Source organism: Diabrotica virgifera, chromosome 3 (genome assembly GCF_917563875.1).
Source record: "Diabrotica virgifera virgifera chromosome 3, PGI_DIABVI_V3a".
In the NCBI taxonomy this organism is placed as follows: Eukaryota; Metazoa; Arthropoda; class Insecta; order Coleoptera; family Chrysomelidae; genus Diabrotica; species Diabrotica virgifera.
In genome coordinates this window covers 128,033,232-128,058,575 of record NC_065445.1, presented here as the reverse complement: position 1 = coordinate 128,058,575, position 25,344 = coordinate 128,033,232, and the positions used below count along the sequence as shown (strand labels likewise).

The 25,344-nt window shown below is 33.3% G+C and overlaps 1 protein-coding gene across 3 annotated transcripts in view; it reads right to left on the bottom strand.

The window, feature by feature from the left end:
• Positions 1–3,073: 3,073 nt before the first annotated feature.
• Positions 3,074–25,344, bottom strand: part of LOC126881305 (nose resistant to fluoxetine protein 6-like) — a 156,380-nt gene continuing 134,109 nt past the window's right edge. The window contains exons 11-14 of one of the 3 annotated variants that reach the window (XM_050645508.1): positions 23,223–23,365; positions 21,542–21,662; positions 13,944–14,118; positions 3,074–11,926 (exon numbers count right to left, since the gene is read on the bottom strand). In XM_050645508.1, coding sequence (XP_050501465.1) covers positions 11,923–11,926; positions 13,944–14,118; positions 21,542–21,662; positions 23,223–23,365 — 443 coding nt within the window. In that variant the 3' untranslated portion in view covers positions 3,074–11,922. Of the gene's footprint in view, positions 11,927–13,938; positions 14,119–21,541; positions 21,663–23,222; positions 23,366–25,344 lie in introns of all 3 variants that reach the window. The other 2 variants (XM_050645507.1, XM_050645509.1) reach the window with 2 other exon arrangements.

Below are 25,344 nucleotides of genomic sequence, written 5' to 3'. Positions count from 1 at the left end.
GAGAACTTTCCTGTTGATTAGTCTCACTACCTCCTGGCAGTATGCCTTACCATCCGTTTAATAGCAAGCTGAAAATTTGTCGGAAAATAGTCGGACAAACTTTGATATATGGGAACACTGGAACAAGGGAAGTTTTAATAGTGGAACAGGTTAAAAATTTGGAACGGTCACACCACGAAAACGTCACATATATTTTGTCCGACAGAACTTCCAATTGATTTGTTACCCTTTCATTAAACTCTAATGCAAACATCAGACTGCTATTTATCACCAAATGGGCATTTTAATGAGTGGAACACGTAGAACATGTCAAATGAGAGGAATTATGACAGGTGATAAATAGCAGTCTGATTTTTGCATGAGAATTTAATGAAAGGGTAACAAGTCAATTGGAAGTTCTGTCGGACAAAACACATGTGACGTTTTCGTGGTCTGACCGTTCAAAATTTTTAACCTGTTCCACAATTAAAACTTCCCCTGTTCCAGTGTTCCCATATAGCAAAGTTTGTCCGACTAGACACCCTTAAGCTATTAACAAATTTTCAGCTTGCTACTAATCAACTTTTTTTCATACGCGGGATCCAGACCTAATAGAACAGGTGATAATGTTTAAATATCTAGCCATCACACTATCCAGCTAAGAAAAGATCGGAACAGAAGTGGAAGTGAATAGAGCAAACAGAGCCGTAGGTTGCCTAAATGACACAATATGGAGTAATAAAAATATCGGAAAAGAAATTAAAGACATAATTTACAAAACAGTCATCAGACCAATAATGATATACTCAGCAGTAACACGACCTGACACAGAGAGAACAAAAAGGTTGCTCGAAACAGCGGAGATGCAAACCCTTCAAAAAATCGACGCTAAGACACTAAGGGACAGAGCTAGAAGTACAGATATACGACGGAGCTGCAAGGTGAAGAATATTGATAGCTGGAGGAGAAACCGAAGAGTAGAATGGAATGACCACATAAGCCGAATGACAACAATAGAGTAGTAAGGACAGCGAGAGACGGTTACCCAATAGGAAGACGATCAGTGGGATGACCACGAAAGCGATGGAACGACAAATTACTGGAGGCACATTTAAAAAACAGACAGAGTCATATCAATACAAAAATAAGAAAGAAGAAGAAAAAGATATAATAGGTTTGTTATAGCATCAGTTTCACACGGTTTGAAACCATCAGCGAATAGTCGACCATCGCGAGTAGAGGGAACAGCACTGGTGACTGTATTATGTTCTCTCACTGACCAACTATTTGCTGACGGTTTTTGATTAGTTTGACTGTTTGCTAGAACAAACCTAATATAAGTGGTACCTAGTAGGCACCTTTAGAGTAGGCAACACCAACTCCAAGTTGATTGTTTGGTCTAGTCCTCACATTCGTTCTATGTCCACTATATATATATCTCCAACTAACAACTCAGCTTAGTTCTGACAGGTGTGAGTGGGTAAACTGAATTATACAGTCTAACTTCAAGCAGTTAACATATTTTCCTCACTTTTTATTTCAGCTCATGGCTTTTCCTGTACTACTGGTCGGTTGTACTTATAGTCAGTGTTCAATCTGCAATAGAGTAATTGAATGTGCAGTTCACTATGTAATGACTGTACATATTTTTAGTAAAAGTTACATCAGATATCATTTGTCAGATATTACTTGAGTGATACAGAGCTCGGCAGGGTTGGAATAGCCAATAGAATTTGGTTAGATCCTGTGATGAATCTAGGTTTTGTTTGGGTGGCTCTGATGGGCGCATAAGGACTTTATCGAGGCGAGAGACGAATAAATATGCACCTGGCTTTTGAACGTCATACAGCAAGACAACCAAGTATTATGGTAGGGGCGCTATGTGCCTGGGAAGCAGATCCCCTCTAGTTCTTATTAACGGCACTCTGACAACTCAACGATACATTGGTAAAGTACTTCAACCAGTTTTACATTGTTACCTACAAACTACAAACTAATCCAAATGCGATATTTTAACAGCATAACTCAAGACCTCATATTGACGGTAAAACTATGGAGTTTATTCAAGAATCTGGTGTAGAGATTTTGGAGTGGCCATTAAGATCAGCTGATTTGTCACCTATCGAACATGTGTGGGATATGATAGGTCCAAACCTAAATCGATTGCCACGTCCTCCAGCAAATTTAAAAAACCTGTGGCATGCCATAAGAAAAATTTGGATGAGTATTCGCAGTTTTATATCTTCTTCTCCTTTTTCTTCTTTTTGTGTAGACATGACTCTGTCTGTTTTTTCAATGTGCCTCTAGTAAGTTGTCGTTCCATGGTTTTCGTGTTCTTCCCACTGATCGTCTTCCTATTGGGGAACCGTCTGTCGCTGTCCTGACTACCCTATTTGTTGTCATTCGGCTTATGTGGTCATTCCATTCTATTCTTATGTTTCTTACCCAGTTATTAATGTTATCCACCTTGTATCTCCGTCCTATATCTGTACTTCTAGCTCTGTCCCATAGAGTCTTTCCATCGATTTTTCGAAGGGTTTTCATCTCCGCTGTTTCGAGCAATCTTTTTGTCCTCTCTGTGTCAGGTCGTGTTTTTGCCGCGTATGTCATTATTTATCTGATGACTGTTTTTTAAATAGACCAGTTTTATATAGACCACTTAATTCGATGAATGCCCCATAGAGTAAAACTAGATGTTTTTAAAATATTTGCAGGTCCCAAGTTGACTCAACCTGAGTAAAATAAGAAGTACTTTTGTGATAAGAGGCGGTTGAAGCGTAGCACTGGCCAGGCGCTGTTATCTTACTTCTATATTAGGGTCAGGAGTAGCAGCCTACACTGCTACACTGTCAAGCTGCGAAAGTGGTATTAAGTGAGAGACTTATATTATTAAATATTTTTCTCGATATAGCAGAAGCATTCCAGGCTTGTCTGTTAAAGTTGTTTTTTCACTTTTGTTGGCACTACCTCGTGCGCATCCTTAATGTTTGATTCTTGATGTAATATGAATTTGAAATCTAATCTTTTGGGAAGTTCCTGTCATTGTTTTGTTTTAAATTATAAAATTTATAATGTTAATAAATAAAAGATTAAATTTAAGAACAAATATCTATTTAAGCTTTAATACTGACAAAATATCACGTTAACTTAACAAATTATGTGTAGGTATACACATATACACATACCCAAACTTATATGGAGTTACCATGTATTTCAAAGTAATATTTATTTCATTTGAAAAAACTTGTACTCTGGGCTAATTAGAAAAATTCATGGAAAAGTTATTTACCAGCAATTTTATTGCTGGAATCGAATTATAAGATCCTATATAATAATAATATAGGTATGCAAAGTCCGCAGATAGTGTGCTACTTTTTTTATAAACAAAATGGCGCCGACAAATCGTATTTTTTTCAATTATTGCTCTATAACTCCGAATATTTTAACTTTGCAACAAAAACACCCAAATAAAAATTCACCGCAATTAAATTCTGCATAGAGATAGGTTTTTCACGATTTGCTCCGACGAAAATTTTCCTCGGGAAATGCGGGTTTTCCTAACAAAAACTATAATTTTCAAATAAAGTTTTAGGTAAGTAATTATTAATCAATAATTAAATAACTTAGTGACATCAAAGATTTCTTGGTATATATTGTAATTCCAGAAGCCGGTGAAATTAATCGAATATTTTAGCAACAATTCAATTGTTAATTAACAATTTACGATCGCAATAATAACCAAAATAATCATGATACATTGATCAAACTTATAAAGATTATAAAGATGAGATGCTTGTTTAATATTTTATCGACAAAATATAAATTTTTCTTTTTTTTGCATAATCTTTAAATTTTGAAAAAAAAAAGTTATAATACGTTGGTCTAATTAGTAAAGTACAAAGAAAGGTTATTTACCAGCAATTTTATTGCTTTAATCGAATTATAAGATCTTATATATTATTAATATAGGTATGCAAAGTCCACAGATAGTGTGCTACTTTTTTTATAAACAAAATGGCGCCGACAAATCGTATTTTTTCAATTATTGCTCTATATCTCCGAAGATTTTAACTTTACACCAAAAATACTCAAATAAAAATTCACCCCAATTTAATTCTACATAGAGGCATGTTTTTCCCGATTTGCTCCGACGAAAATTTTCCTCGGAAAATGTGGGTTTTCCCAACAAAATCTCGAATTTTCAAATAAATTTTTTGGGCCAGTAATTATTTATCAATAATTATATAGCTTGGTGAAATAAAAGCTTTCTTGGTATAGATTATAAATTCAGAAACCGGTTAAAATGAAACGAATATTTTAGCAACAATTCAATTGTTAATTAAAAATTTACAGTCGCAATAACAACCAAAATAATCATGAGACATTGATCAAACTTAGAAAGATTAAAAAGGTGTGATGCCTGTTTAATATTTTGTCGACAAAATATAAATTTTTCATTTTTTGCATAATCTTTAAATGTTTAAAAAAATTGTTATAAACAAATTAATATTTCTTAGAAATTGTTTATTATATTCTAATTTTAAAAAATACTTAAAATGCGAATTTCATAGGTGTTGAAAATGAATGCTTTAAAAAAACTTTCCAACCATTTGCAAAAAAGTTAGGAAACAGCAAAATAAATATACGATATCTCCATTGTTTATAATTTGTTTTAATTGTTTCAAAGCTTAAAAGTGAGTCTATGGTATTGTTCTTACGATGTCAGTTGAATCAGTATAAAAACAAAATTCGACACCGATTGTCGGCACCGTTTGTAAAACATAGGCGGCGCAATAGAAATTAATGAGTAAACTTTTATTTGTAAATTATGGTTCAATATTTGTTAAACAGTAATAATGTTGTTAACTGTTCACATTTCTTTATGAGATTGACACCAAAGATAATTAAAAATACATAATACAAATGAAATTTAACGTGCTTATTAATTTGAGAACTAAAGAAATAAGACTACACTTTGAATATACACATAAAATACATGAAAACGAACAATTCCTCTTCCAGTCGAATTGTCTAATTCATGACTAATAAAGAGATCACTTTTACTACTGTATAGTATTTCTACTACAAAAGCGATATTACGTAGGTCAAAATTTTTGACGTAAGAGAACTGTCAAAACATTAGAATGTGACTCTTCATTATATCCATGTTTATAATAAACATGGCAATAATGAAAATTCACATTCTAATGTTTTGACAGTTCTCTTACGTCAAAAATTTTGACCTACGTAATATCGCTTTTGTAGTAAAAATACTATACATAGGACATATTTTTGACAAGTTGAAATATATCACTATCCGTGTGTTCAGAACTTGATTCGACACTTGTCGTGTTTATAACTACCACACCAATATTGGAAAAGAAGTGAAAGGCGCAATTTACACAACAGTTATCAGACCAATAATGACATAAATACGCGGCAGAAACACGACTTGATACAGAAAGGACAGAAAGAATGCTAGAAACAGCAGAGATGAAAATACTTTGAAAAATCGATGGGATATGGGAAGAGGTAGAAGTGCAGATATACGACAGATATGCAAGGTGGACAACATCAATAACTGGGTAAAAAGCAGAAGAGTATAATGGAACAACTACATGAGCCAAATGACAAAAAACAAAGTAGTAAGGACGGCGAGAGACGGTTCCCAATAGGAAGACGATCAGTTAGGTCTGTATCCCGCGTATGAAAAAAAAAGTTGATTAATAGTAAGCTGAAAATTTGTTAATAGCTTAAACGGTGTCTAGTCGGATAAACTGTGATATATGAGAACACTGTAACAGGGGCAGTTTTAATTGTGGTTAAAAATTTGGAACGGTCAGACTTAAAGTCTCCGAACAGAGATTAAACTCTCATGCGAAAATCAGACTGCTATTTATCAGCTGTCATAATTCCTGTCATTTGACATATTCTACATGTTCCACTCATTAAAACGCCCATTTGGTGATAAATAGTAGGCTGATTTTTGCATGAGAGTTTAATCTCTGTTCGGAGAGTTTAAGTCTGTTCTGTCGGACAAAATACATGTGCCGTTTTCGTGGTCTGGCCGTTCCAAATTTTTAACCTGTTCCACAATTAAAACTTCCCCTATTCCAGTGTTCCCATATATCAAAATTTCTCCAACTACACACCCTTAAGCTATTAAAAAATTTTCAGCTTGCTATTAATCAACTTTTTTTTCATACGCGGGATCCAAAACTAAGTGGGAAGACCACGAAAACGATGGAATGACAACTTACTGGAGCCACATTGAAAAACAGACAGTCATGTCTACACAAGGAGAAGAAGAAGGAAAAGAAGAAGAAGACATTAATATTGGTGACAAAGCAAGATAATATTTTTATTTTACTTGAACTTGAGCTACACAATTTTTCCAAATGTCACTTTTGACTTGTAAGTATATATATTGAATTAAAACAGAAAATAGTGAAGAATTACCATGAATGATGGAAGCACTAGATAGTGAATCGACAAAGATGGGACTGAACATCGCTTACAGTAAAACAAAAGCCATGACCAATCAACAAGGAGAACCAATAATTACAGTGGCACAAACAAGAATAAAGCAAGTAAAAGAGATATTCTAGGACAAATCACTAAATTAAATAAAAAAAATCAGACCGAAGAAATAAAAAAAAAATAATAAGATTGGCCTGGGCATCACTCGGAAAACTGTCTTTTATTCTAAAGAAAAAAAAATACCCCCAATACCTAAAATCAAGAGTCTTCAATCAATGTACACTCCCTCTCCTCATATATGGCTCTTAGACATGGACACATACAAAGGAAAATATGGAAAAAATAAAAATATGAAACATGAAAAATTCCATTAATTACATTATCCAATCAGCGGACTGAGCAAATTGACGTCATTAAATCTCGCATAATATATGGGATATCCTGTATAAATAATACAGTTTCAGTATAATACAATACAATAAAATTTAAAATTGATCATTAAAAGTATATAATACTTACAAATGCATTTTAATGTGCTTATTCATTTTTTAAGTACTAAAGAAATGAGACAAAAAATGTATTATAAAAATAAAATAATTGTAAGTTATTACGACGACACTGTTTATTTAGTGTTTATATTGCTTGCCGCCTTTGAAACATGAGAAGGTATTTTGACCAGATAACGATATGATTTGAGCCTAAGCACTTCCGAACAATTTTACCAATTACTCTTCAGTATTGCCCAATAAGATACGTTAGAAAGTAGTAAGCCACACCCGCGTCCATGTGGACTAATACAAGGAGTGATCAATTTTGAAGCAAGCAAATGTTTATATGGTTCATCTTTATTTCTATGCTCTTCGTAGAATTATTGACCGGACCCCAAAAATGCTTCTGGTCCAACTGACATCGTAAGAACAGTACAATCTCATTACTCACAAAGAATGTCAAAAATTAGTGCAATGGTTATATTTTAATCAAATATTAAAAATACTTTTTTTTGTAATTTTTAGCGCGAAAGTAGGCTTGATACAGAGCCGGAGATAAAATGTTCACTCGAAGCGACTGACACGCTTAAACACGCGCGAGTTGTGTATGTGGGCGGGTAGCTACGGTACTGTATTATTCTACTTTCGCGCGTGTAAATTAAAAAAGATATATTTATAATCTTTAATTAAAATATAACCATTAAGCTGATAATCAATATTGTTTTATAAATAATTAGCTTGTACTTTAAACTCACTTCTACGCTTTGAAAGAATTAAAAAAAAATATTAACACCGTAGTAATAGTATGTTTATTTTGCTGTTTCATAACTTTTTTGCAAATGGTTGCAAAAAAGTTTTAAAGCATTCATTTTCAATATATTTGAAATGCGCATTTTAGCTACTTTTTAAAATTATAATATGATAAAAACTTTCTGATAAACGTTAATTTGTTTATAACTATTTTTTTTAAACATTTAAAGATTATGCAAAAAAATAAAAAAATTATATTTTGTCAACAAAATGTTAAATAGGCATCTCATCTTTATAAGATTTCAAAGTTTGATCAGTGCATCATAATTATTTTGGTTATTATTGCGACCGTAAATTATTAATTAATAATTGAATTGTTGCTAAAATATTCGTTCAATTTTCACCAGCTTCTGGAACTATAATCTAAACCAAGAAGGCTTTTAAGTCACCAAATTATTTAATTATTGGTAAATAATTATTTATCTAAAACTTTATTTGAAAATTAAAGATTTTGTTGGGAAAACCCGCATTTTCCGAGGAAAATTTTCGTCGGAGCAGATCGGGAAAAAGATGTCTCTATGCAGAATTTAATCACGGTGAATTTTTATTTGAGCGTTTTTGTTGTAAAGCTAAAATCTTCGGAGTTCTAGAGCAATAATTGAAAAAAACACGATTTTCGGGCGCCATTTTGTTTATAAAAAAAGTAGCACACTATCTGAGGACTTTGCGTACCTATATTATTAATATATAGGATCTTATAATTCGATTCCAGCAATAAAATTGCTGGTAAATAACTTTTCCCAAAAATGGCCTATTCTCCGATAATCAGCCCAGACTATTGCTATTGTTGCGAAAAATAAAGTTTTTTATTGAAAATAAACAAATATATAAGACAATCGGATAGTACAGCCCGGTACGGTATAGGTTGCTTGAGTTGCAAATTGAATAAAAAAAATAAACTAACTTTTGCGTCCAAAAACGAAAATATGCCATATGTGGGGTTATAGAACTTACAAAGAGGAAAGATTATTGGTCTTGTGGAGAAAGTAATGTTCATAGAGGGACATAGCTGTAGAGCTAGGCGTAATACAGGGCGTTCTGTCCAAAACCTATGCTAGGTAACAGGAATTAGGAAAGCTCAAAAATAAAGCAAGGGAAGTCTCCAAAAGTAATAACGGATCTCCACGATCGTTTAATAATTGTCCAATCAGCTGGAAGACACCCAACCATTTCTCATCTGCAGTTTTAAAGGTAGCTTTTGGAAGCTACAGGTGTAACTGTTTCAGTTGAAACGATAAGAAGAAGAGTTCGTACCAAGAAGTATACAGCAGGAGACAGTTATGGCTTCCCGAGTTATCCAGAACCTAAGAGAATGGTTTGGATGTAGCTCAAAACAACTATTTAGAGCTACTTCCTTAAAAATTAAAATAGCTATAATGATTGCCAACCTCCGTAGCGGAGATGGCACCTGAAGAAGAAGAGTTATCCAGTCAGCACAAGATTGATCGCCTAAATTGGTGCCTTCACCACCAAAACTGGAACATTGGGAATTGACAAAATGTGCCATTTTCAAAAAAAGTCAGAATTTGTGTAAAATCAGATTACCCACGAAATCGTTTACTTAGGGGTCGAGGAAGACAAGCAAGAACAAAAACTGTCAGATCTGTTTACAAATATACAAGGGGAAGTGTAATGTTCAGGAGAGGAATTTTGATCCGTAAAAAAACTCTTTTAATTTTCATCCAATCAACTTTAACTGCTCACAGGTATGTTGATAACCTGTAGTCGGGCTCTGGAGAGGTGAAATAGGAGAAAATTTAATTTTATTGTATGATAACGGACCTCTACATACCATTAGAGTAACTACAAACATCATTGAAGCTGAAAGTATCCCTTGTTTGTAGTGGCCTGCTTGTTCACCCGAGCTTAATCCTATAGAGTATTACATCACGGCCAAAACACCGCACGGCTATTATAAGCTGCTCTTAAAAAATGGAACAACCTACCACAACAAAACGTTGATAATTTGATTAGTCGCGTGCCCACGCAAACTGAAGCTTGCATAAGGACTAGAGATGATAACACTGACTACCACAAAATACAAAAAAAAAAAATAAAAACAATTTAAACATTATTCGTTTTACATTGAAATTTTGTATGCTATTGACTTTAACCCTTAAAAGACTATGGTTGCCATATGGCAACCATTGTAAGCAGTGATCTAAATAATTTTTTCAGTAGGATTCTCTATTAAAAAGCAGATGGCGCATGCTGCTCTGAATAGTAAAATAAGTATATTTTAAGGTAGTACTTAAAGTTCAGTCTCAAGTTAGTGTTTTGTTTGATTAACATCGTTGTGTATATATCCGATTTTTGTTGGTGTAAGAAAATGGACATCAGATTTGTGTAAGTAACTTTTTAATACCTAATATAAATTATTTTTTGTTTAGTATACGATTTTATTTAAAAGAATATACTAGATTTTAAAAATTTTGCATTAGTTTGCCTTTTTCTTTTAGTGTGTAATTATTTTAGGGCGGGAAAAACTGAAATTGCCATATGGCAACCAGAGTCTCTTTCAGTACCTCTTATTGAATGTTTTTATTTTATTTTAGAAGAGGCTTTACTCTTGAAGAGGCGTTACAAATGGCGTACGTACGCGGACGATTTAGATGTGGAGGGACTCTACATTGAACCACCAGACACAAATGAATTGACCGATGAAGATTCTGCTGATGAGAATAATGGTGGTATGGTAGATAATTTACCAGCAAGCCAATTACGAGCTCCAGCCGAGCTTCAGGTTCGCAATTCGAACGAAAAGGATTTTGCAATGGAGAAAATAGACGCTACCAAGGTATACCTATTTTGTATTTTTACGAAAAATATAGGTGATAAAATTTTATTTAGTTTAGGTAAACTGGGACAAAGACGGAGATTTGGAAGCAACTGCTAGGCCATTTCCAGCATCCAGCTGCGAAGGATACAGTAACTGCACGCCCTTTGAACTTTTCGAAAAAATTTTTGATGACGAAATAATCGAACTATTGGTTACAGAATCTACGAGGTATGCACATTTTAAAAATCTAGCAGATCCCCAAATTACGATCAACGACATGAAATGTTTTATAATAATTTTGATCATAACTGGATATAACGAATCATCTGGCAAAAAATACTACTGGTACATGGAATATGACATGATATTAGGTATGATAATCTTAGCCATTTTCTGGTATCTACTCCGGAAAATAAGAAAAAGAAATGTGCAAATAAAAGGTGCAAGTCTATAATGAGAACGATGTGCTCTAAATGTAACGTTGGCTTATGCCTAGCGTGCAATGTGCAATTTCACACTAAATAATTTATAGTTTTTATTGTTATTCATAGTTTTTATTGTTTTTCATAGTTGTAGTAATTTTTACTGTTTATTCTAATATAGGTAGTAGAAAGGACTACGGTTGCCATATGGCAATCTTCTTTTTTTATATAAAAAATACTTAAATTGTTTAATGTTCTATTATAATTTTAATATTTGTTCAAAATAAAACATAAATCACGAACTTTTTTTCAGTTTTTTAATAAAAACAAAAGTTCGTCCTTGAAGGGTTAAAACAACTACTTTCAATTTGTTTGTTAAATACTTTATTGTTGTATTCAATTGTTATGTATTTGTTACTAAATTGCTTTAAAATAAATATTGTTTGACGTTGTGTGTTCGTTTTTTTTAATAGGGCTTTTCATTCACAGTCATTTGTTTCGAGCTTCTGTCATGTGTCACATAATATTAATATATCTACGTCGTACGTTATAGGTATATACCAATGATACAAACCAAAGACGTATGACGTAGATATATTAATATTATGTGACACATGACAGAAGCTCGAAACAAATGACAATCGATGAAAAGCCCTATACGCACGAAATAGTAAGAAATATCAGATGATTCCTTATAAGTTTGGGTGTGTGTACCTATACAAATACACATAAATATTAACAATCACTACAATAATAACATCATTTACAAGAATTTTACATTAGTTATTAAATAAACTATAAATTATTATAATATGCTAATAAAGGAAATTATGGAACACCATTGATTCATTTGAGTACTTATTCGTAAGAACGTAGTCCTCCCGTAGTCCCACTAGTTCTCCCGTTGAATTGGAAGTTTTTAGACCAAATTAATGATATCGAAAACATAAAATCTTGTAGGTACCTACCTAGTAAATAAAAAGAAATAAAAGTAAAATTTGAACATAACAAATTTATAGCCAAAAGTACCCCACATTAAAATAGGCAAAATGTTCTTACTCCAAGAATTATTTTCTTTTATTTTTTTTACGCTTTATGTGATTAAAAAATAATACTATTTTTTTCTATTTTTGTATATTATCAAAAATTATATTTCTATTTTTCCAGACTTTTCCGTAAGGTGCGCCTCTTTCAAAAATTCGAAAAACTTGTTTTTTGATGAGTCTATAATAAATAGACCTATTTTATAACACTATACGTGTGATTTTTTAAAATTTTTTAAATTGATTGAACCTGGAGACCTGGAGACATCCCAATTGAGTTGGTAAAGTACGGACCAAACATGTTACATGAGATGTTGGTTCAACTATTTAATAAATGCTTAAAAGGACAAAATATCCCTGATGATTGGAATGTTGGATACATCAGCTCAGTATTCAAGAAAGGGGATAAACGCATATGCTCTAATTATAGAGGAATAACTGTTACCAGCTCAGTAGGGAGGTTGTACGGTCGAATAATAAAGAAAAGAATAGAATCAGAATACGAAGACATGGAAGAACAAAGTGGATTTCGTGCAGGAAGATCGTGCACTGATAATATATTCGTTATACAGCAGGTAATAGAAAAACGGAAGGCAAGAATCTATCTACCCACCTATTGTTTGTAGATTTGGAGAAGGCATACGATACGGTACCTTTGAAAAAACTGTTTCAAACATTGACGAAGGTAGGTCTCAGTAGAGAGTATGTGGATGCTATCGCAAATATTTACAAAAATGCAAGAAGTGTCGTTAAAGAAGGAAACTTTATATCTGAATCATTCCCTATATCAAAGGGGCTTAAACAAGGATGTTGTCTGTTTCCGACTTTATTTAAAATATATATTCAATCATCGCTAGAGCAGTGGAGGAAACAAGTATCCGGAATGGGAATAGACATAGGCAGTGGTAAATGTCTAACAACTTTGTTTTTTGCAGATGATCAGGTAGTCGTAGCGAATGATGAGGAAGACATGGACTACATGTTTAGAAAACTAAAGAAAGAATATGAAAAATGGGGCCTCAATATGAATATGTCAAAGACAGAGTATCTTAAAATAGGGGATGATGAAGAAGATCCAGAGTTAGAAATTAGAACCACGAAAAGATGTACTGAATATAAATATCTCGGATCTATAATATCTAAAGAAGGCACTACCAAAAGAGACATCGAAAAGAGAACGCAGCAGGGCAAAAAAGCGGTAAACATTCTGAGCTCTCTACTGTGGTCTAAAGATATAAGGCAAGAAACGAAATTGACAATCTATCGTACCTTGGTAGAGCCTATTATGACTTATGGGGCAGAAGTTTGGCAGATGACAAAAAAAGATAGGAAAAGAATAGAAGTAGTAGAAATGGATTATCTAAGGAGAGCGTGTGGTATATCTAAAAAAGATCACATCAGGAATGAAGATATTAGAAGGAGGACACATACTGTATATTCCAGTGTAGATAAAATTGAAACTAGACAACTAGTGTGGTATGGTCACGTGAAACGAATGAATGAAGATAGATGGCCAAAGAAAGCTTTAAATTACATGCCACACCAAAGAAGAAGAAGGGGAAGACCTTCAGTTGCCTGGGAAGAAAATGTACGGCACATCATGAAAGATAGAGCCATCAAAGAAGACGAATGGATGGACAGAAAACGATGGCGGTCGAAATGCGAGAAGCGGCAGAGGCTGTAGGAACCTCGCTGATAGATAGATAGATAGAAATTGATTGAATTGAACTTAAAAAATTATCCTGTAATATTAAAAAAAAAAACAAGAAAATGACGTTTTTGGTGAGGAGCGAAAGGGTGTGGAGGGTTAAAATTGCGCTAGGTCTTATTTTTTAATCACATAATGTAAAAAATGAAAAAAATTGAATTCTGGGATGAGGGCATTTTGTCTATCTTAATGGAGTTACCCTTTGTATTGTTCACAACAAATAACTTACATTACCTTTGTCCTTCGTATAACCTTACTTCTTCCTGACATGTAACAGGCTTTGTTTCTGGACATATTTTTGGTATATTTATAACTCTGGGGTCCTCCGTAAAACAATTTTCTCTATAGAGTGACAATCCTCTCTTCATATTTTCGCAAACCGTTTGGTTATTCAACTTGGATTTCGAACCTTGCAAAAAATGGAAAAGTTTAGTTTCTTATCTTTAAATAGACTTTTTGTAAATTTAAAATATTATGAGACATGCACAAGGTGACACGCACAAGGTGATAGTCTAGTCGCAACATAGTGGGTCCCGTGGGAAAATCTAGCTCGCCGTGATTTGATGGTGGTATTATGTTTTTTGTGTCGCTGAATCCAGTGGAAGTGGTCTGAAAGGCCAAATAGGGTGCGTTTAAGTGTTATTTAAGACCTGTAAATAAAATGATAGTGTTAAGGTCTTCTCTGGTGTATTTTTGGTCGCTGAATCGAATGCGACTAGTCGCGATTACTCAAAATATGTTCTTATTTTGTTAATAACAAAATAATTGTTTATTCGCCGAAAAGCTCTAAATAATGCACCATCTACAGCAAGTTAGCAGGTAGTCTTTTTTATAGTATTTTTATACGCTACATCGATTGCCACTACTTGTGATAACTTAAACCACGTTTCGACTTTGTTATTAATAAATTATTGCAAAAATAACGGTTTATAGTACGTTTATTCACGATTTTTGCTTTAAATTTTAAAAACGCTGGACGGAAGGGCCTCCCGAGAACTTTATCGTACCGATCTATTATCGTTATGGTACTAGATACTGGCATTCTATAAAAATAACAAAGTTACTCGTTATTTTGATATTTTAGAAACACCTTCTGTACTTGAAAGTATTTTATGGTTCTACGCATCATTAATTCCTGCATTTGAGAAAATGTTCGATGCCATATTTCGGGGACACACTATAGATGTATAGATTATTGCATCAATCAATAGAATATTATAGTCATACTTTCATTTCAAATTAGTTCATTTTTCTGAAAAATTAATAGTTTAAAATATTTGCATTTCATTCTATTTCGATTACGCCAGTCAATGCACGAGACTAAGAACAAGATATTATCTCCGAATTCTATCCTACTGCATGGATTTTAATGAAATTTTGGGAGTAGCCCAATCTCCTAATTCAAAGTCTATCCTATATACTATGGCGCTTTTATCATGGGGGAGGTTTAAAATTTAAAAATTCATTCTATAATTTGATCACATTTTTTACAAAAACCATTCATTTTAAACCCGTTCAACTTTTTGAAAGTAGAAATAACACTATATTAAAAGGTATTGCAAAAGAAAAACAATGCATTTAAATTATGGTGGATGGGGAGTTAAATGTAATACTTTTCATTTTTCCTTAAAGTACATTAGTCATATATTTTTTTGCACCATATCTCGCTTAGTTTGTATGTAACCGACGTTTAACGGTGTTCGTTTTAAAGGCCTTTTCAAACACTACAAAAAGTGTTGGTAGCATTATACACCCAAAACCTGCCGTTCCTCTGTTATTTCAAGTTGAATACATCAATTTGAGCATGCACCAAAAAACAAACTATTTTCACCTACCATATCTCTTTTTGTATAATAAATAGAATATTTACGAAGGAACGAATCTCTTTATTATTTATAATCTAAAAAATGTTTTATATAGTGTTTTTAGTTCGATGCATAGTTTTTAAGGTATTCACAAAAAATCCGTCCGAACAGGTGTCATTTTTCAATGAAAATGGCCAATTTTCAACTACGCATAACTCAAAAAGTATTGAGTTCTCAAAAAAAAGTATAGACCAGTTTTTTCTTAGAAATAGGTTCTTTAGCCACTTCCGTGCTTATTTTGACCAACAAATTTTCCACCCCCTTGAAGAAGTGGGAACCGGCCCAAGATAAAAGCGCCATAGTATATAGGGTAGATTTTGTTTCTTGAGCTATTCCCTACTTACTGTGAAAATATCAAGTACGTCAATGTAGTAGGATGAAATTCGGAGCCAAATACCGTCATTGACTGCCCTACAATAATTCTCTGCTATGATCGCGTGAGAGAGGACACACATAAGATTATAGCAAAATTTCTATTTACCGTAACTTTTCGAGTTTTTGAGCTAGAGCAATGAATTTTATGTCATTGGAAAGTTAATTTTGCATTCTTTCAAAATATGTAAAAATACGCAGGGCATATCTAAAAAAATTAAGATTTTTTATTCATTTCCGGTTCAACCGGAAGCCATATTTTTAATCAAATTTATTGTGATAATAGATAATAAAGTACCAAATATGTCTGCAAAATTTCAAATTTTAATTTTTATTAAGAAGGAAGTTACGAGCACTCGAATAATTTTTTCTAAAAAATTCATAACTCCCCTCCTATGGGGAGTTAGGAAATCTGACTAATGTCATTCAATTTACTGATAGGATGTCAAATAAATATAAAAAAATAAAAAAATTCCTTGGAGCCATTTTTGAGAAAATCTTGTTCAAATTTATGTCAAATTTTGACCCCTTAAATATAGGCAACCCGTAAGTTTTTCTGAAAAACGATAACGTCCTTATTATAGCCCCATCTTTAGGCTATATAACAACTTTTTCAAATTAAACTTATCTTAAACACGTTTTTCGATTGGTAGGGAAATGTGTCGAGTGGGCGGTCGGCCATGTTGGCCGCCATTTTGAATTTGGAAATGTCAAATTCCGTATTTTTATTTACCTATCGATGAGCTTACTTTCGGATATCGGCAAATTGTTATGGAAGCTACCCACGCCTAAAAATTTGGGCACGGTACTCAAAGAAGAATAAGAGCTTACTTTGAGTTGAATTTCATTCATTTCAGTCAAAATTTTCAAAAATGGGCCCTAAATAACCCCCCTATTTCGGCCCCACTTTGAGAGGTTTTTTTAAATGCTTAGTTTCTCGACAAAATTCTCTTAAACTTACTCATACCGAATTTCATCAAAATCGGTCCGGTAGTTTTTGCTGGGCGGTGGCGACATACGTACGTACGTACATACCTCCGACATGTTTTTTTATTTGCTTTTAGACTCAGGGAGACTCAAAACGTCGAAAAAAAGTGAAATCTGAAAAATTTTTTTTTTGCACGATCCTATAACTTTATACTATACTACGTATATAGTACAATAAAGTAAAAACCACTTGGATTGACATGAAATTTGGCACACACGTAGCTAACATGTCAAACAAAACAAGTGATATTGTGTCGGTGTGTGCTTTTACCTCGTGGGTGAAAAAAGAAACCTTTAAAAAGGGTCCGGAAGTGGATAAACTGATTAATTCTAAGCAACTTTTGTTCTATACACTTTTTTCACTAAATCAATACTTTTCGAGTTATTTGCGAATGAATATGTTAATTTTTCAACAAAAAACCCACGTTTTTAGACGGTATCGCAAATAATTCAAAAAGTAAGTATGTTTTCGACAACAATTTTCTTAGCAAAAATATAGACTATAAAAAACCAAAAAAATGGTATAAGCGTGAGATCCGTAGACCCAGTAGAAGCGGAGTTGTAGCTAATGAGCGACAGGTTCATATTTGTCAAGTTCCCAATCGAATATTTCAACATAAAATAACCAAAAAGTGAAGCACTTTTTGAGGAAAACTCATTTTAACATTTTTAAAGCTTGTAAAAAATACTTTATTCTTGTTTTTTGAAAAAGTATTTAGTGTCAAAAATAAACAAGTTACGCTCAAAATAAAGTTGGTCCCTTTTTTGGTAAAAAAAAACGGGAAAATCACCCCCTAATTAGCATATCAAATGAAATTAATCGTTACCGCTTCACAAGTTGCTTTACTTATGTTGTATTTATATGATCTGTAAGTTTCATTAGTTCGAAAGTGCTTATAAAACTACCAAAACGTGGTTTTATTGTTGAAAAATAAAAATATTCACTCGCAAATGACTCGAAAAGTATTGACAGTTGAAAAGTTGTATAAAACAAAAGTTGCTTAGAATTAATCAGTTTGTCCACTTCCGGACTTGTTTTACAGGTTTCTTTTTTCACCCCCGAGAAGGGGTGAAACTAGGGTAAAAGCACACGTCGGCACAATATCACTTGTTTTTTTTTTGACATGTTAGCTACGTCTGTGCCAAATTTCATGTCAATCCAAGTGTTTTTTTTTTTAATTTAGAGCAAAAACCGTGAGGTACTATGAAACCGTTATTTTTGCAATAACGGTATTTATTAATAACAAAGTCTGAACGTTGTTTAAGCTATCTCGAATAGTGGCAATCGATTTAGCGTATAAAAATACTATGAAAAAGACTACAAACTTGATGTAGATAGCGCATTATTTCGAGATTTTCGGCGAATAAACAATTATTTTGTTATTAACAAAATAAGAACATATTTTGAGTAATCGCGTCTAGTCGCATTCGATTTAGCGTCCAAAAATACACCAGAGAAGACCTTAACACTATCAATTTCTTTACAAAGCTTCTAATAATACATGAAAAATACCTAATTTTACCATAATTTGTTAATAACAATTAAACGCACCATATTTAGGCTTCCAGATCACTCCCATTGGATTCAGCGACCCCAAAAACCTATAATACCACCACAAAATCACGTTGAGCTAGAATTTCCCACGGTACGGGGGAAATCTATTCATAGTCTAGTCGCAATGTTGCGATATTCATAGTCTAGTCGCAATGTTGCGACTAGACTATGAATACTAAAGAGGATATGCAAAAGATAAAACAAAAAAATATAAGTGTAGGATTCGTTAAAGACACTCGTAATAATAGTCCGTATTATGCTGAACAGTTTTAATTATTAAAATAGCCAACTAAATTATAGATTACTGATAAGTTGACAAAATGTAAAAGTCTTTGTGTAATTGCGACCAAAATTTACGTGTTTTTACGAAAGGAAATGAAAAAGTTTCGTCTTTTCCGATTATCCCAAATAACACATCCGCCGACGCTCTTAGATATGAACCAAATTATGTCAATATATCTCTAGTTTTGTAATATTTGGGAGAGTTACAACCGGTTTCCAAAAAGGGGAAATTATACATTGTAAAATTTCCTTATCTTTCTTACTCTCAGCATCCGTATGGCTTGCAAATTGCAGAAGCCTCGGAGGTGTAACCAGAGAAGGATCCCATTGTTTTCAGTCTGGTGGGATGTAGAGTAACTTTATGTTGTTTTATATGCCATTAGAGTGAAAACTTAGTCTTTTGCTAGCAGTTGCCGCTGGGGCATCTATGCCATTCCGTTCGTTGCAACATGTGACTGCACGCCGGGGTTTGTTTTGGTTGGATCAGAGAGAGCAGCATATGTGCCTCCTGATAAGAGACTAATAAGTTTCGAAACCGGTGCAGGTGCTTGTTGCACTCTCTGATCGGACTAGAATATAAGGCGGCTGTATTTTCGTTTTGCAACAAAATTGAAAATGGATATTCATTTGGATTTACATGTTTACTCTGATTGGAGTACGAAGGAAACCATTCTCGTTGGAACTTTACCACGCTCAGCAGATGGGACGTGAATTATAAATTGTAAAATTCCCTCATATTCCTTAGTCTCAGCATCCGTGTGGCTTGCAAATTGTAGAAGCTTCGGAGGTGTAACCAGAGAAGGTTCCCATTGTTTTCAGTCTGGTGGGATGTAGAGTAACATTATGTTGTTTTATATGCCATTAGAGTGAAAACTTAGTCTTTTGCTAGCAGTTGCCGCTGGGGCATCTATGCCATTCCGTTCGTTGCAACATGTGACTGCACGCCGGGGTTTGTTTTGGTTGGATCAGAGAGAGCAGCATATGTGCCTCCTGATGAGAGACTAATAAGTTTAGAAACCAGTAGAGGTGCTTGCTGAACTCTCTGATCGGACTGGAATATGATGCGGCTGTATTTTCGTTTTGCAACGAAATTGAAAATGGTTATTCATTTTGATTTACATGTTTACTCTGATTGGAGTATGAAGGGAACCATTCTCGTTGGAACTTTACCACGCTGAGCAGATGGAACGTGAATAATAAATTGTAAAATTCCTTCATTTCCTTAGTCTCAGCATCCGTATGGCTTGCAAATTGTAGAAGCCTCGGAGGTGTAACCAGAGAAGGTTCCCATTGTTTTCAGTCTGATGGGATGTAGAGTAACATTATGTTGTTTTATATGCGATTAAAGTGAAAACTTAGTCTTTTGCTAGCAGTTTCCGCTAGGGCATCTATGCCATTTCGTTCGTTGCAATCCGTGACTGCACACCGGGGTTTGTTTTGGTTGGATCAGAGAGAGCAGCATATGTGCCTCCTGATGAGAGAATAATAAGTTTCGAAACCAGTAGAGTATGAAGGAAACCATTCTCGTTGGAAATTTACCGCGCTGAGCAGATGGAACGTGAATTATTATAAATTGTAAAATTCCCTCCTCTTCCTTAGTCTCAGTATCCGTATGGCTTGCAAATTGTAGAAGCCTCGGAGGTGTAAACAGAGAAGGTTCCCATTGTTTTCAGTCTGGTGAAATGTAGAGTAACATTATGTTGTTTTATATGCCATTAGAGTGAAAACTTAGTCTTTTACTAGCAGTTGTCGCTAGGGCATCAATGTCATTTCGTTCGTTGCAATCCGTGACTGCACGCCGGGGTGTGTTTTGGTTGGATCAGAGAGAGCAGCATATGTGCCTCCTGATGAGAGACTAATAAATTTCGAAACCGTTAGAGGTGCTTGCTGCACTCTCTGATCGGACTAGAATATGGTGCGGCTGTACTTTCGTTTTGAAACGAAATTGAAAATGGTTATTCATTTTGATTTACATGTTTACTCTGATTGGAGTACGAAGGGAACCATTCTCGTTGGAACTTTACCGCGCTGAGCAGATGGGACGTGAATGATAAATTGTAAAATTCCTTCATCTTCCTTAGTCTCAGCATCCGTATGGCTTGCAAATTGTAGAAGCCTCGGAGGTGTAACCAGAGAAGGTTCCCATTGTTTTCATTCTGGTGGGATGTAGAATAGCATTATGTTGTTTTATATGCCATTAGAGTGAAAACTTAGTCTTTTTACTAATGTTTACATCTGCAGTTTCCATAAGAGTTATAATTTTACTACACGTAATTTGCCGTGTAAAGAAGGGAAAAAGGGATATTTGTGCCTACACTCTAAAGAAATGAATATAAAATCTGAATAACGGCACCATCTTGGATGGTACCGATCTTAAAATGGATTTTTTTTTTAACAGAAACAATTAGAAACTTAGGGTAGAAATTTTAGAACCTATAGAAAATTAATAAACCTAGTGAACACTCTGCAAATTATAATTTTATGTTGTATCAAGTGTTTGAAACATGAAAATATGTTATTAAATTAATTGAGTTTAAGAAAATACAAAATAAAAGCAATGTTTTAAGAACTTTGTGTAAAGTTGAAAACGTGTCAGAAACAAAATTTACAAAATGTAATAAACAAAAATGTTTGAACAACCATAATATGTTAAATGTTACCAATAATATAACAAAAAATATACTTTTATATGTTTAAATTGACATGTAGATATTAGTACGGTAAAACAAAAAAAATATACCTATTATGTTAGATGGAAACATATTTCTTACCTAGTTTCTTCAATTTGGAAATTATTATTTTCTCTAAAACAATCATAGGACTTTCAAAGACGAGTACCCATATAATGGATAGTCCAAACATTAGCATAAATATTCCCCAAAACCAGTAAACCTAAAATAAGTTTGTATGAATTGACTATTTCTGAAAATCAGTAATTTACTTGTTCTATAAGGTCTTAGTTAGCATATTAAAATTAAGATATATTTTGTATGCACTTTATTATTTTTATAAACATGTCATGATTCCAAAAAATACTACTAAAACTTAAACTGAAAAGAAATGGTCTGCCTATCTGACAATTATTAAAACACAGTATACAGTAGGTATGTGCTTGTCTACTTCTTCACGTGCCATATCAGAATTATCAGACGTTGGAGATCACCATTGCGAAGGCTTCTCATTTTCGTGCAATATGGAATAGTCCTACGTTAAATATCTGAGTCCATCCATGAATGTTTTTTAAGCAAGAAACATGTTTTCCTCCTACACCTCTACGTCCCTCTATTTTGCCTTTAAGGATCAGTTGTATTATTCTATATCGATTTCCCCTGACTATATGTCACAGCTAAGATATGTTCCGGTGATTAACAGTCTTTAACAGTTCTCTATCTTTGTTGACCCTCCTTAGTACCTCTTCATTAGTTTTTCTTGCTATCCAAGGTATCTTCATCATCCGTTTATATGCTTGTAGTGACGTCTATTCAAAGAAATATGAAGTTAGAAGTCATCAATGGCGATTTAAATAAGCTACAAATGCGAACTTGCTAAAAGTTAAAAGACGAATCTTTCTTCTTCAAGTGCCATCTTCGTTCCGAAGGTTGGCGATCATCAGGGCTATACGTATTTTCGAAACTGCTGACCGAAACAATTCGTTGTTGCTACAGCTATACCATTCCCGTAGATTTTTTAGCCATGAGTTTCGTCTTCTTTCTATGGATCTTTTTCCTGCTATCTTCCCCTGCATAATTATTCGAAGCAGTTCATATCTTTCGCCTCTTGTAATGTGTCCCAAGTATTGCAGTTTTCGTTTTTTGATCGTAAATATGACTTCCTTTTCTTTATTAATTCTTCTCAAGACCTCGACATTTGTGACGAGAAAAGACGAATAAGAAACATCTTTAAGGGAAATTATAATAATAAATGATGAAATTGTCATATTTTTGCTCTTGTGTTAAATCTGTGGACCAATACTTCCAGAATATATTTATCTTGGGCTATCAATATTGCGTCGTCTGCGTAACATAGTATTTTTATTTCTTTGTTTACTTCCATTTTGTTGTTTTGGTAGATGTTGTCAATATTTTTTTATGATATCTAGGGGAACTTCTCTTTATACCGAACATGGATTACATCTTTGAGTCTTACTCTGTCAAATGCTTTCTTCAAGTAAATCAGACATAGAGATTCTAGTCTATTATACCCTAGTGATTTCTGAGTAATTTCCTCTATGGCGAATATTGCATCTGTGCACAATCTTCCAGTACGAAAATATCGACAATGTGTTTCCCGTTAATCAAAACATATGTGTCGATATGGGTGTATTAGATATGTTGTCGCCACCCTGTATATCTTCTGGTCGATTAGAGATGGAGGTTTCACTACCGAACATTCTACATAAATATTTCAACCAACTTTAATTCATCCGTTAAGAGAATATATGAGTTTACTTACCAAATTAAAGATTGTCATATAAAGTGGCCTCTTTTGTGCGAACATTATCATATATAAACAGGTAACGTGCAACAAATAGATGCTGTAGATAAACTTATTTAAAAACTGGAATACTCCGTGGGATAGCGCTGTATTTATAAATCCTAAAACGATATAGAAAAATAATTTAAGTATCACGATTACATAATACGCAAATTAGATGATGCTGAAAATGATCTATAAAACCTAATTTGAAAATACAGTCCGTACAATATAGATACCGTTGCACGTCATTATCTACGTCAGAGATCTAAGTTGACATTGTTGCCAATTACAAAAATGAATTCATTATAAATCCCATATATCACATAATTATTGCGGAAGTGGATTATACAACAAAACAAATTAATATTCAACGTAAATAAATAAAAACATTAGAAATAGAAAATAAGAATTAAGATATAATCTTACGTTAAAATAGCAATACCGCAACTGTCAAATAAATGTTACCTATTTATGCCAAAATGTTACCTTTTAGACCGGGCAGTATCGTCGCCCCCGCTAGCGAAATTATTCCGATTCAATTTTTTTACACAAACTTACTCAAAAAGAGGTCCTTATAACATATCCACAGGGTGGCGGGCGGTGCCGTGGTCAAAAAATTGTTTAAACAATTTTTTTTAAACAAATTCACAAAAATAATTTTTTCATTTCGAACAATATTTTTTTATATAATTTGGGTCATTCTGAGCAAAAAAGGTCTCTTGTCATTTTTCTCTAAAATTGATTGTTGTCGATTTATGTGCGATTAAAAATTTGAAAAATGCGAAAATAGCCATTTTCAAGGCTTAATAACTCGATTAAAAATTATTATTATAAAATTCAAAAAGTGGCCAAATCAAGTTTCAAACCCTTTCTTCAAGCTCCTGAAGAGAATTTTGTCATTATTTTATTACAAAGATGCCATTTTTAATTATTAACAATTTATTAGCACTATAGTCCAACTGTATCGTCGCCTCCGTTAGCGAAACTATTTCGATTCGATTTTTTTGCACAAATTTATTCAAAAAGAGGTCCTTATAACATATCCACAGGGTGCCGGGCGGTGCCGTGGTCAAAAAATTGTTAAAACAATTTTTTTTACAAATTCACAAAAATAATTTTTTCATTTCGAAAAATATTTTTTTAGATAATTTGGGACATTCTGAACAAAAAAGGTCTCGTGTCATTTTTCTCTGAAATTGATTGTTGTCGGTTTATATGCGATTAAAAATTTGAAAAATGCGAAAATGGCCATTTTCAAGGCTTAATAACTTGATTAAAAATTATTATTATAAAATTCAAAAAGTGGCCAAATTAAGTTTCAAACCCTTTCTTCAAGGTTCGGAAGAGATTTTTGTCATTATTTTATTACGAAGCTGCCATTTTTAATTATTAACAATTAGCACTATAGTCCAACTGTATCGTCGCCTTCGTTAGCGAAACTATTTCGATTCGATTTTTTTGCACAAATTTACTCAAAAAGAGGTCCTTATAACATATCCACAGGGTGCTGGGCGGTGCCGTGGTCAAAAAATTGTTTAAACAATTTTTTAAACAAATTCACAAAAACAATTTTTTCATTGCTAACGATTTTTTTTAGATAATTTGGGTTATTCTGAGCAAAAAAAGTCGCTTGTAATTTTTCTCTAAAATTGATTGTTGTCGAGTTTTATGGCCATCTTCGCATTTTTCAAATTTTAAATTGCGTCTAACTCGACAACAATTAATTTTAGAAAAAACGCAAGATACCTTTTTTGCTCAGAATGTCCCAAATTATCTAAAAAAATTTGTTCGAAGTGAAAAAATATTTTTTCCGCAAATCGCCAGGAAATTTTGACATTCCTGTCAAAATTTCTTGAAGAAAAAGTCAGGACTTCCTTACTGTAAGGAAATGTCATTTCCTTACTGTAAGGAAATGATATTTCCGTACAGTTGTTAGTGTTCTATTTATAAGCGTCAAGTTTGACAATTCAACCTCAATACGTTTCCATAGTAACCCAAGTAATTTTATTAGGAATTTCAAAGCACCATTATTTGGGAATAAAATTATCGCGTTTTTTTAAATCAATCAATATCTGTCGAATTTTAAACGATTTGCGGA